At 42.2% G+C, this 13,170-nt stretch overlaps 1 protein-coding gene across 2 annotated transcripts; it reads right to left on the bottom strand.

The window, feature by feature from the left end:
* Positions 1-429: 429 nt before the first annotated feature.
* On the bottom strand, positions 430-10,741 carry LOC138596111 (uro-adherence factor A-like). 2 transcript variants are annotated; one of them, XM_069667715.1, is made up of 9 exons: positions 5,049-10,741; positions 4,858-4,960; positions 4,533-4,602; positions 4,331-4,436; positions 4,047-4,178; positions 3,512-3,601; positions 2,251-2,394; positions 1,973-2,157; positions 430-1,887 (listed from the first exon to the last, which is right to left on the bottom strand). In XM_069667715.1, the coding sequence occupies exons 1-9, from the start codon at positions 10,707-10,709 to the stop codon at positions 1,719-1,721; spliced, it is 6,660 nt and encodes a 2,219-aa protein (XP_069523816.1). In that variant the 5' UTR covers positions 10,710-10,741; the 3' UTR covers positions 430-1,718. The 2 variants fall into 2 exon arrangements, with proteins under 2 accessions (XP_069523816.1, XP_069523815.1); XM_069667714.1 differs by having other exon boundaries at positions 4,331-4,439.
* Between the last annotated feature and the right edge of the window lie 2,429 nt (positions 10,742-13,170).

A 13,170-nucleotide genomic window follows, 5' to 3' on the forward strand; every position in this document is an offset into this window, starting at 1 on the left:
TCGAGTTGGCCCGTGTTGTGACAGGAGTGTCGAGGAATGCGCCCGAGAGGGGAGTGTTTACATCTGCAACTGCAAAAAGAGAAAACATGACAGCCAGATAATTCCCACATTGATGCTTCTTTCAACCAAAAATGCTCCATATACAGCAAATGCCTTTAATGACCTTAATCTATAATATTATTTAATAATATAATAATTAATAATACTAGCATTTCACGTTCTGAAAAGTTACTAATGCTTGTTAATATAACTGACACAAATGTTTACAGCCACAATGCCCACTAGATGGCATTGGTAACCAACACAACAATGTAAGACTGAAGAGGCTATAGATAAGGGGGAAGCAGTGTTTTATATAAAAAGGTACTTACCTCTTGTTTCTTCAAGGAAGAACCAGAGCCAGCAACAATGTTTTATATTGTTTATTATTTAAATAAATATGTACATAACAGCTTCGTATAAATCAAAGTTCTTTTTCTTACACGACACACCTTTCTAAAAGCAACAAGAGGGAAGAAGAACATAAGGGATGGATTACAATGATACTGTGAGTCTGTGTAGTGAAAGGCAGAGACTCGTCTCGACCCCTCGTGTTAATCGCCGAGCACATATTCCTGTTTGCACTCACGACGGCCGAAACCTGGATGACCATCATTCAAACACCAGATACAGCCTCAGCGTGCATTTCGTTACACATTTTGTTATAGTATGCATAAATCTACATGATAATTTGATATACATTTTAATCTGTTGTTACTAAGGAATAGGAGGATGATACTCTACACTAACTCAATAAAAAGCCATAAAATATGGCGAGCAAACAAAAAAAGAAAAAAGAAAAATTTGAAGTCACACGTTATTCATTCAGGCACAAACAAAGCAATAGACAGCCTTGGTGAAATTAAAAACGTCACTCATACAGTAGAGGCTACAATGCCCTGCTAAATGGTGTACAGTATATGGCTCAGCTTGGAAAACAGGTAAGGTGATCTCAGAAGATTTGAGCACACGATTAATGCCCAAGCTACAGTTCATCTGACCCACGTCTCTCCAGTCAGACGGTTAAAATGTCTCCCTCCGGTGAATTCCCCAGGTTTGAAATGTTACAATAAAACATGACAGTGAAATCAAGCGCACTGGTGTGCAACCTTCACTGCCCAGTAGGAATAGTGCAGTTGTGACCTGTAAGCATGATCGATATCACTTAAAACGCAACTTGAGACGATGGCAGCATCACTGATAACTGTAAAGATATGAAAAAAACCCTAATGTACTCATAGTTTACTACATTTGTTTATGTAAAAAAAAACACATTAACAGAACGAGGACACGATTCTTAATTGATGCAGTCAGTCAGTCTGATGCCTCCCAGGGATCAAACGATGAATGAAATGCTCTGTTTTCTATTGCTGTCAATTCATGCATGTAAACTCTATATTTCTAAAAACCAATTGTTTACTTAAAAATGTATAAAGAAAATACTCTTTTTTTAAAATACTATTCAGGGCGGGATTAAAGGGTGAATTAATAACATTTTAATAACAACACCTTGTTGTTTTCGTCCTGAGATTTTAACCAATATGTCCTCTCCAAGGAGTAAATTTAAACGTTTTTAGTTGTTAAATACAGATTGTGTGTCAGACACTGTTTCGTGATGGTGCCTCCCGTTGGTCAGTGAACATCTCAGTTAGATCCAGAGTTACCTTTCCTGAAGACTGTCATACTGCATCAGTTTTATGCTGGGACGAGTGAGTTCCGCTCACAAAGTTATAAACCAAAAACTGAGAAGTGCCAAAATAATTTGTGGCAAAGAGTTTTCCATCAGGAGTGGGGTCGGAGAAAGCGATCTCGTCCTTGCTCAGGTATGAACCGTAAACAAAGTTGTTCCTGCAAAAGTGAAAAAGAAAAAGTGTTTAATTTGTTTTTAAGGTGATCTCACGTCACATTTTTGGTGGTTTCAGGAAACACTGACCTGAGGCACTCCAGCATGCGTGAGGCGATGCCCTGGCGTCTCATCATGCTGACGACCCAGATGCGGCTGATGCCACAGATGGCTGGTTCAGGCGTTGTGGAGCAGCACCAAGCTCTCTGACGTTCGAACATCACCTTCTCTCCCTCTGAACCCTCCGGTGCGGGCTCCTCTATCACTCTGTAGCCCTGTCAGCAACCACAAAGACTTTTTGTTAGCCTTGTTTTTACATATTAGGAAGTAATCAATGTCCTGGCTAATACAAGGCTGCAGTCTCTTACCTCCTGTATGTGCTCTGCTATAAGGCATCCACCCACTTTCTTGTCATTGGAGATGAAAAGAAAGGTCTTAGTCTGAGCGGGACACTTGGTCTCCACCTGCTGGAAGCCGAGGTCATTGTCCACCATCTCCCTGATCTCCTCCACCTGAGAAACAAATAGTTACAGTGTAGTGTAGAAATAATATGCTGGTGTTTGTTTGCGGAGGAGCAGAGATCATTATATGACTGGGGAATATGACGGGCTGTTTGCCATTTTAATTACATTATATGATTTTCATTCGTGATTTATAAAGGCCCTGATTTTATTGAGATACAGGATACTGTTCTTAACCACATTGTGTTTTACTTGATAGCTGATAGGGTTGTGTAGCTTGAAGGTCAATTAAACTTCAGTGAATTGTATTTATAAAGTCAACAATTCGTAATCTGTCAACATACAAACTCTACCCTTTGATGCCAGATGAAGCCTTTAAAGCATTCAGTTTTTTGTTTTTAAAGATTATTTTTTTGGCTTCTGCCTTCAATACATAGGACAGCTGAAGATAGAGAGTGGAGGATGACATGCACCAGGTGATCAGCAGACCAGGAGTTGAACCTGCGATCAGTGCGTCAAGGACTGTGGCCTCCGTACATGGGGCGCCTGCTCCACCAACCGAGCCAAACAAGCTCCCCAAGCATTCAATTTATGAACAATTACCTTAGGGCCCGATCAGACAGAACGCGCTTTGCAGGCTGTAAAGCGCGAGGCGCACCGCACTGCCTTTTTTGTGGAAGTAAACACCCGATCAGACAGAGCGCGTTTTAGCAGCTGGGGGCAGCTTTTTTTCCCCACTACTGTTGTTAAGGCAACCACCGAATCATAGCTGTCATTAACCTAACCGTTACATTGTAAACTGACAGAAGGCTCGCCTCTCCTTTCATCCGATTGGACAATGAGATAAAACGGCCATGACGTCGGGCGCTTTTCTGCTATGAGTTGAAGTTTTTTCAACTCGAGGCGCTCGGAGCGTTTCCTCAAAAACGCGAGGCGCACAGAGCGGAAAAAAAGCGAGGCGCTCCGCGAAGCAAAAGCCTCTCATTGAAAACAATGATAAAAAAGCCGCCCCCAGCTGCTAAAACGCGTCCTGTCTGATCGGGCCCTTATACATCCTTTACCTTTGTACTTTAAGGGTAAATAGTAATTACATTAAATCCAAACCAAAATACATTGCTTTAATGGGGATGCCCTCATCAGACATACTTTAAACATGACAGTAAAATACCTTCTTCAGAGCATATTTGGGATCATCAGGCAGCACGAGAATGATCTTTCCATCAGGAAACTCTGACAGAATCCTCTCCTTTTTCCATCCCTGTAAGAATAGAGAAAACACATTTATGCATTTATATAAGAAAGTCCCTTGAGTAATCTTTCAGTTGGCCTAATGAGGGATTCTCTTTATTAGCTCCATACATTCACTTTTATGAGCTACAGTCATACAGTTACATAATATGTTTTTATTGATAGCTACAGTATATTAGATGCTACATCACCTTGAATGCTACTGCGAAAACACTGAGTCATCGTGCTTATAAATGATAAAATTAGAGACTTTTGTGGACTTTATTTAACGCTCTTAGCAAATCTGCAAGAACATGTGATTCATAGGCACTTGCAGCTAGGTCATATAATTTGTTCAGATGAAATGATGAACGCTTGTCGTGAACGCTCTCTGAGCGTTTCCCTGATGAGTCAATATTGTGAGAAAGTCTGCGAGACAAATATTAGACGTGTCATTTAAGGAAACGTCCTCTCACCACGTATTTGACAGCGCTGATGAACTGGTTGTGGAAAAGTAAGTGTTGAGATTCATCTTCAGGGTTGGCAGCAGAATAGAGCATCCCACACACACTGCAGGCCACTGCGCCAAAGTGCTTCTGTCCTGCATCCTGAGACAAAGGAAACAAAAGATCACTTGTTACTAAATACATGCTAGAAATATATAACAGAATCTCTTCAGCCTGGATAGATACATGATATAAGAGACAGATGCTGCAAAATAGTGATCATAGGTGAAGAGGAAAATAACCGATTCACTCACAATTATGGTTTGGGTGCCATCTTTGTCTGCCTCCTTCAGTTTCTTGACTTCTTTTTGCAGACAAGCATCAGAGAGAGGAGTCTCAGCATCTTGTGGCTTCACTGCTCTGCTGTGATACAAACACACATCAAGCTTACTTCAGGTTTCCACTGCTACAAGGAAAAAATGACAAATAACTTACGAAACAAGAGAAAGTACTTACACCTGACAAGGTTTTTCAGAAGTCTTTCCTGTTTCGGCTTTATCGTCTGCAGGCAGATCAACAGCAGAGGCTGGAAGAAAATGTAACATCCTTGTACGTCAAGAACATTTGATCTCTACTCTGTCATGTACTGAAGAACTGTGACACATTATGTATCATCAGAATCAGTCATTTTGATCATTAACATCAAAATTCACAAACGCTTCATAATCCAGTGATAACAGCGCAAAGAATATTAAATGCTTTAGGGTACAAATGACAATAATTACTCGCTAACAGCTATCCTGCAGACAAGAAGTCATGCCAAGTGCAAATAAATACATACCTGCAGGCTTTTCTTCACACTGCTGCGTGCCATCTGACACTTTGGAGCTCACTTCAGATGGAAGGGAGGAGGTGGGAGCTGATGGAAGCGGATCAGCTTTTTCCTATGTAAAAAAAAAGAGAGCGGGGATAAGTATCATCTTTATGCAGTAATGATGTTAGTGACACACATCATTTTTTATTTTTAGTTACCTTGCATTTGCCGTCTTCCGATGGCGGTGAATTCTCTGTTTTCTGAGGCATTGAAGCAACATCAGAAGCAGGAGCAGGCTTCGCCTCAGATGTTGATGAACCAGCAGGCTGAGGTGCTGTTGAAGTGGACTGCTTGATCTGGGACGCACCACCACTCCCAGCGGGCTTTAACTGAGGGTGAGCAGCAGGCTTGGACTGACCTGGAGCTGAAGCAGCTTTCGGCTGAGATGTTGTTAAGACGGGAGACTGTAATTGAGCAACTTTTGAAGAAACTGTGGAAGTAGCTGTAGCAATAGTCCTTGACTGGGGTGTTGTTGCAACAGCAGACTTTGACTGTTGACTTGGGGAACTTGAGGGCTTTATCTGACCTGAGATCTGTCCAGCAGCTGTGGTCTGAGCTTTTTGTTTTGCCTGGTTGGTGAGTTGGGATGAAACTGCCAGTTTAGATTGAGCTGTGGGGTTGGACTGAATGTTAGGTCGTGTCGGCTGTGTGGGCCTTGACTGAGGGCTGGGCCTTGTTGGAGTTACCGGTAAGGGGTCATCATCTAGTTCAAAGTCATCAAAGGAATACTTGGGCCGGGGTTTGTATGGAATGTACTCAACAGGCTTCTGTTTTTGAGCTTTAAGCCCATTGGGCATGGGAGGGGGTACTGCCGGGAGGGTCCTCTTAGCTGGGGATCTGGCCACTTTTGGGGCAGGCCCCGGTGTGGGGGTTGCTTTAGAAGCTTGGGCCTTACTTAGCCGTGTAGATTTACGGGTTTCAGTAACAGGAGTCCCAGTTTTGGAGGCTTGAGTCGTGGCAGGTTCAGGTTTTGTAGGTTCCGTTTTTGCAGGTTCAGTGTTAGTGGGTTCTGTTTTGGATGTTTCAATTTTAGTGGGTTCAGCTTTACTGAGTTCAGCCTTAGGACTGTCAACCTTGGAATCTTCTGCCTTGGGAGTTGCAGGCTTGCTAACTGAGGAAGGACTTGGGAGAGATGTTTTAGATGGACTTGCTGCAGGTGGAGAAGCCGTGGTCACATGTTGAGACAGGGGTCCTTGCCAATCTAGGTCTGAAAACATCTGATTTGCTTGGTCGGATTTAAGTTTCTTAACACGTGCCCAGGACATTTTTTCTCTCTGTAGTTCAACCTGTCTTAGTCTCTGATATCTTGTCAGTTTCTTTTTCTCATGAGCTTTCAGTGGCACAGAAACCTGTGTGATGAAGAAACGCCTCTTTGGAGCCTCTGCAGCAGGCTTAACCTCAGCTGAATCAGCTGTGGAGGGCTGGGCTGCAGATATCTCCTCAGCAGCAGGAGTTGCAGTAGCAGTACTCCCTTCTGGTCCAGCAGGAGTCGCAACATTTACAGCGTCTACATCCTGTGTGTTCACAGGTGGACTGTCTTTTTTGTTGGCTTCACTTTTGGATGCTGCTGCGGCTGCGGCTGCGGCTGCGGCTGCAGCTGCTGCAGCTACGGCTGCTGCCACTGCAGCTGCTTGTTTTTCTTCCTCTATTCTCTTCAACAGCATGCTATCTGTAGCAATGTCCTCTGCAATTTCCTGACACAGGGCTAAGAGGTTCATTTGTTGTCTACTTGGTGGTCTCTTAGCCGCTGCAGCTTTTTGCTCAGCCAAAGCTGCCAGGCGTGCTTTGGTTCGGGCCTGAGTGTTCATCTCTTGTTTCTTGGGTCTATCTGCCTCCACTCCCTTTTTGTCATCTTTAGTCTTCTCAGCTGTGCTGTTCCTCTTCAAGTTAGTCGAACTAGTGGCATCTTTCTTTTTCTCATCAACCTTAACCTCAGACTTTTTAGCAGGGACTGCCTCGGGTGTTTCCCGGGGCTTTTCTATGATGGTAATGTCACTATCTTCTTCATTCTCTTCTTCTGCTACTACAATCTCACGACCGATCTCCATGTCCTCCATAATCTGCACTTCTTGTAAATCCAAATTACCCTCAGTGTTCTCTATCACCAATGTATCTGAGTTTTCATTTGTGACAAGAAAGTTTGCCGTTTCAGTCTCTGTGGTATCTACTGTCTCAGATGATGGTTGCTGGAAACAGTCAGAATTTAGAATAACTTCGGCCCCTTGTTCAGATGAAATTTCTGCCCCAGGCCTGGTCTCCAAATCTACAACCTCACTTGAATTAGTCAGTGTTTGATCTTTGACCTCGAGAGTTTGACATTGCTGCACTTCTTCTTCAGGGAAGTCTGTCTGTTGGGAACCATTCAAAATCCTTTGATTTTCCATGTCACCTACCAAAGAACTGTCAGGATTCACCGGCTCTGAAAGCGAGACTGACAACCCTGATTCAGCTGCTGCTTGAGTGACAATATCAAAGTGAATTTGACTTTCTGGGACTGGTTCTAAGATCACAAACTCGTCTGATGTACTATCTGGTATTTCTACTTCAGTTGTGGCTGTTTTTTTCAAAGTGACGTCTGCAACCTCCTGTGGTCCAGCATTCTCTTGCACCTGTTCAGAACCTTCTGGGGCACTTACACAGTCTGGATACCCATTCCTCTCACTTTTTTCTGATGCATCTTCAGACTGGCCATCTGGCATGCTGATGTCATCGCTAGAACTGATCACTGCCACTTGTTTCACATCCACACTCGTGTCACTCTGCTCCAACTGTGCGGACACAGAACTTTCTGGCACACTGACAGTCTGCACTTCCATTTCAACTTCCTGGCTGTCTGAGACACAAATTTGTTGCTCAACAGCTTCCAGTTGTTGGTGACAAATGTCTCTGTTTTTTTCATTTGTAGATGAACCTCCTTCAATCTGCCGAGACTCCATGTTCTGTACATCCAGTAAAGAAACACCATCATAGTTCTCTGGTATTGTAGAAATCTCCCTATCATCATTACTCTCTGGACTACTTATGGGTTCATAAACCACCTGGTTTTCATGGATCTCAACCTCTGATTGATTGACCGTCTTTATCTGCTCTTCTGATGCCTGAATATCAACATCCATGCTGTCTGATTGGCCACAAACAAAAAGTATTACTTCATTGCCTCCAGTTCCTTGTCTGCGTTCTTCAACATTGTTGGCTGTTTTCTCAGCCATATCAGAGGAAATGATAGCCGCCTCTTCTTTGACCTCATTAGTCACTTGCCTCCCTGTTTCCTCAAAAATAGAATTTACCCTTTCTATTGATTCAGCTTGGATATTCTCTGGCTGCGTGTTTTCATTATCTTTACTTACAGAATTAGTAATAGGAAGCAGTTTGGGGATTTCACTTGATAAGGCCAAACTGGGCTCGACATCTGCCAACCCCTGATTTAGCCTTTCTGTGTCCGAAATATCCACTGGCATTGCTGCAGTTTCCATATTTAATAGAACATCTGGAACACCAGCGCATTCAGCAGTAACCTTGTGTTCATTGTCACAACTTGCGATCTTCAGATCTTTTTGAACTTCTTTGTTGAGTTCACTGACCTCCTGGCTTTGCACTTTCGCTGTAGATGGTGGATTAGAATTCTCCACTGGTGTTGCTGTTGTTTGTGCATCCATCTCGATTTGATTCTCAGAAGATTCAGCACATTCTGCGATAACCTTGTCCTTGTTTTCTTCCCTCTCAGTACTGGCGATGATAAAAGCTTTCTGTACTTCAATATCTGTAGTAAGTTCATTGACGTCCTGACCTCTTTGACTTTGTGTTTCTACCGTTGTTGTTGGTTGAGAAAACTCCTCTGGTGTTGCGGTTGTCTGCAAATCAATTTCTCTTTGATTCTCAGTTGCACTGACACATTCTGTGATTATCTTGTTTTCATTTTCTTTAGTCTCAGGAGGCAGAATCATTAGGCCTTTTTGAACTGTTTCAGAAATGTCTGTAGCGGGTTCAGTGTCTTCTTGGCTCTTCTGGACCGGTGTTTCTATTGTATTTGTTGCATCAAAAACCTCCTTTGGTGTTAATGCTGTCTGCAAATGCATTTCTCTTTGATTCTCAGTTACACTGATGCAGCCTTTGATAACCTTGCTTTCATTTCTGTTACTCTCAGGAGTCTGAATCATTGGATCTTCTTGAACTTTTTCAGATGCCTCAGTTGTGGGTTTAGTGGCTTCGTGGCTCTTCCGGACCAGTGTTTTTACTGCAGGTGCTATGTCAGAAACCTCGGATGTCATCGCTACAGTCTGCATGATCTCTTCGCCTTGATTCTCAGCAGCAGCAACAAATTCAGCATCAACCTTGCCATCATCTTTAGGGCCTTGACAATTTGCAACTGGGAGTCTTGGTACTTTGTCAAACATGTCTGTGGGATGTTCACTGGGCCCGGAGTTTACCTGGCTTTGTACTTTTATTGTGGGAATCTCAGATGTCATTATAGTCTCCCTCTCAGGTCCACTACTACATCCAAAACTAATAGTGTCTTCATTTATTATTTCGGATTTTTCAATCATAACATCTTGTTGTCCCTCAGAGGGTATGTCTCCAGTGCATTCACTTACATCCCGGCTTATTTCCACTGAAGGTGCTGGGTTCGAAATCTCTGACATCAGTGTAGTTTGCACTCCTGTTTTGACTTGACTCTCTGGTCCAATGGGGTGATCAAAGTTCACTTTGTCCTCAGTTTCCATTATTTGAGAATTGAACACATGATCCGTATTAGATTTTGTAGATATGTCTCCAGCAAGTTCATTGACTTCTCGGCTCTTTTGGCTTTGTATTTCCACTACAGCGGCTTGCTCTGATATCGCTGAAGCTTGTACATCCAATTTGACTTGAATATCTTGTCGTATTCTATTTTCTTCTTCTTTACTTGTAGACTTTTCCTTGACCTCAACAGGTATTTCTGTGGTGTGGTCATACACTCTGTGGTTCTCATGGTTTTGTGCTGAGTCAGACCTCTCCTCTGATGTTATTTTAGTCTGTGTTCTAAAGTCTATCTGACCCTCTGTAACAGTGAAACTATCTGAGAGCACCTCTTTTGGATTTTGCTCTTGAAAAGCCTCAGATTTTGGTGTCAAAGTTTCAGTACAGCTTTCAGTCGTCTTGTTAATCAACTCTTGGCTCAGTTGTAGATCAGAAAAACAAAGGGGACCAGCAACAGCCTGACTCGACAGGAACTCAACTGCTTTCCTTTCACTGTCTTCAATTTTTTCTTCAGACTCTCTGACTATTCTGTTCACAACACATGAGTTGGGAATAGTATCTGGAACTTCGTGGCTCACTCCATCCTGCGGATGTTCAGATTTAGATTCCTCTTTGAAAGTAACTTGAATTTTGAAACTGAGGTCTGTTTGAGTCTCTGGATTACCAACAGACTCTGCTGTTAGATTTTCCTCAGTCTGACATTCTGGATTTCTACCTTTGTCTGTTTCATTTGACAATGCCTTTATACCTGCAGAGATACTGCATGCCTCGATGACTCCCTGGACTGTTTGCTGCTCTTCTTTACTCTTACATTTTAGATCCAGCTTTATCTCCGTCTCCTCAGAAACCAACTCTGTGGTCTCTTTTGTCTCAGATTCACTGGTCATGTCTGTCTGAGCAGAGTCTGTCTTTTTATATGCCTGTACTTCACCATCACAATCTAGATTTTCCTCTCCATTACTAGAATACAGTGTTTCCACTGGAAATGCTAGTGTTTCGTTAGTTACAATCTTTTGGCTTTTTATCGACTCGTTAACATCCTTTGTTGTACTTTGCCCTGCTTCAGATATGATGCCAGGCATATCTGTAACTTTTGCAGCATCACAGTGTAATATTTCTCTACATGATGCCGGTGCTTCATTATCTATGAGCTTCTGGCTTTCTAACATATTTAATTCCTCATGTTTACTTTCACCAGTAGAGACTAAAGTTTGCTTTGACTCTTTTTGTGTTGTATGAGCTGAAATTTCTTGTCCCTCTCTTTCAGTGGCAGATTCTTTTGTCGCATCCTGATCTGCCTCACCCATACTTTGAACACTTGATGAATCTGAATATCTACCATAATTGTGGTCCATTTGAACAGGGCCTGCAGGTTCAGAAGGTGACCCTTGGCTTGTGTCCAGTGGGTCAGATGGTGGCTCTTCAGCTTTGCGCTTAGCTTTGACTCGATTTGAATATTTTCGGATGCAACGGGTCTTGTCGTCGTCATCTCTCTCCCTGAAGAGGTCAGTCTTACCATCATCGCTAATAAAATCATCCTCGGAGTCTGTGGAGGCAGTTCGCTTAAGGGAAGCCTTGGAGTTAGCTTGCTGTGAGGGAGCTTCTCCGCAGGAGGCACTTGTGGTGTTTAGGAGCTTGGGTTTTTTGACAGGTGGGTCAGAAATGGTTTTGCTGGAATCATTCGATGGGGAACTCTGTTTGGGGGGTTTAATTCCCCTCTCTGCTGAAGCAGACCGCTTTTTCTTAGTCCGAGGGGCTGCTGTTTTATCTCCTGTATTTTCTGTTTTAATGGACATATTATTGTCAGCTGGTGCAGTTTTGGATGGCAGAGCCTCTCCATCCTCATCCAGCATCTTCATCTTAGGCTGAGAATCATGAGGAGCTGGTCCTCCTTTTGGAGCTGGCATTCTGTCAAAATATTAGACAAAAAACAAAATAGCTGCAACATGAACTGAAGCATGATACAGCCCGGACATCAGAGCAGATGTAACTTCATTCTTATTAACTGCTTCGTTAAAGAAGAGTAAAATCATCCTGCAGTTTAACTTTAAGGTGGAGTGATAAATTCTAATGTAGTCCTCCTAAATCGAGAGGATGCTCTCAAATGACATGACAAAAATCATACAGATCTGTCCATAATTTTTAAGTACATGCAAGACTAGTGTTATATTATTTTAAGTATAATGACTCCAAAATAAATAAAATGTTAACTGGTAATCCAAACAAGCAACAAGGCTAACGTTGGACATAAACAGATAAATCGCAAACAAGGAGGCTAGCGAGTCACACAATGTACGATGCACATTTACTCACCGCTCGCCATCTATATAAATTACCTTAACGAATGTCTAAAAGACGACAGAGATTGTAGTCACTAGGATTTGTTGACAGAAACAGAAATGGTCAGTTAGCTAGCTAAGAGTGGCTAGTGTGCTAGCTGGAAGTCCACAGCGGTGGGAGCTAATGCTAGCAGCAGCCAACTCGCAACAAATGAGCGAGACGAGACTCGCGGTTCAAGTCGGCAATAACATCATCCAGAGAGACAGAACAGAGTGAGTGAAGAGTAGTTCTTACGGTGCTTGTGTCTGCGATGAGAAAGGGGCAAGACATGCGCCAAGGAAACTCACTTTGATGTTTTCTTTTTCAACAACAGCTGTTTTTTTCCTGTGAATAAAAATTAACTGTACTTCCGGAGGGAAACGGCGGATGTGACGTAGCAGCCCTCCAGGCACACAAAAGTAGAGATGATAGTTTTGGAACTTGTATAGTGATGTTTTTTTACTCTTTTTAAATTAATACTTATTTATCAGAGGCTAACAATACAAACCAATAAAGATCGTAGTGGCTGGATCTTAACAAATTAAGGATTTTCTCTGTCCAGTTAATGTTAAAAGTTAATAACAAACGGTGTCCAGGCAAAAATAAGGGCAAATATGAGACTGTATGAATCTAAATATTTGTGACAAATAAAGCATATCCCCTACAAACCTATAAGATACAGGTTTCATTTAAGCTTTCCAATAACAAGACATAGATACAAAATAAAATCAATTGTTATCCCGACAGTTAACATGAAGGTGAAAAAAATAAAAGTACATCCGCTAATTTCACAAACCTAAAAGGTCTTAGCTGAATGCCACAAATGATATTTCCTTAAGCCATCTTTATGTGCTCTATCTATAGGAGACGTGCTTCAATGCACCTATTCAAGCGTTAATATCAGTCAACTAAGGGAGTGAGTCTGGCAAAACCAAGTACTTACCTGTCCATGTACATTTTTGATGCATTCACAATCATCTTTATTAAGGTTTAGGGACTATTTTGTGCAACTATGACTAACAGTAAGCTGTAACTTTGACGTTTTCAGATAGTCTTTCATTAAAAATACGCTTTTCCCTTTTTGAACATTTAACATGTTGGTTATTTAAGTCTTTTCTAAAATGGAATCTGGTACAAATAGCTCTGATAAATAAAAACACTCTCCGTCCAGTCTGACTTGACTGAGGGAAATGGAATTACCAAAGCACTGGTGCCAGGAAGCTG

This window comes from Semicossyphus pulcher, unplaced genomic scaffold (assembly GCF_022749685.1).
Source record: "Semicossyphus pulcher isolate SPU_LCO1_2020_fin unplaced genomic scaffold, fSemPul1.0.p SCAF_18, whole genome shotgun sequence".
NCBI classification, from domain to species: domain Eukaryota; kingdom Metazoa; phylum Chordata; class Actinopteri; order Labriformes; family Labridae; genus Semicossyphus; species Semicossyphus pulcher.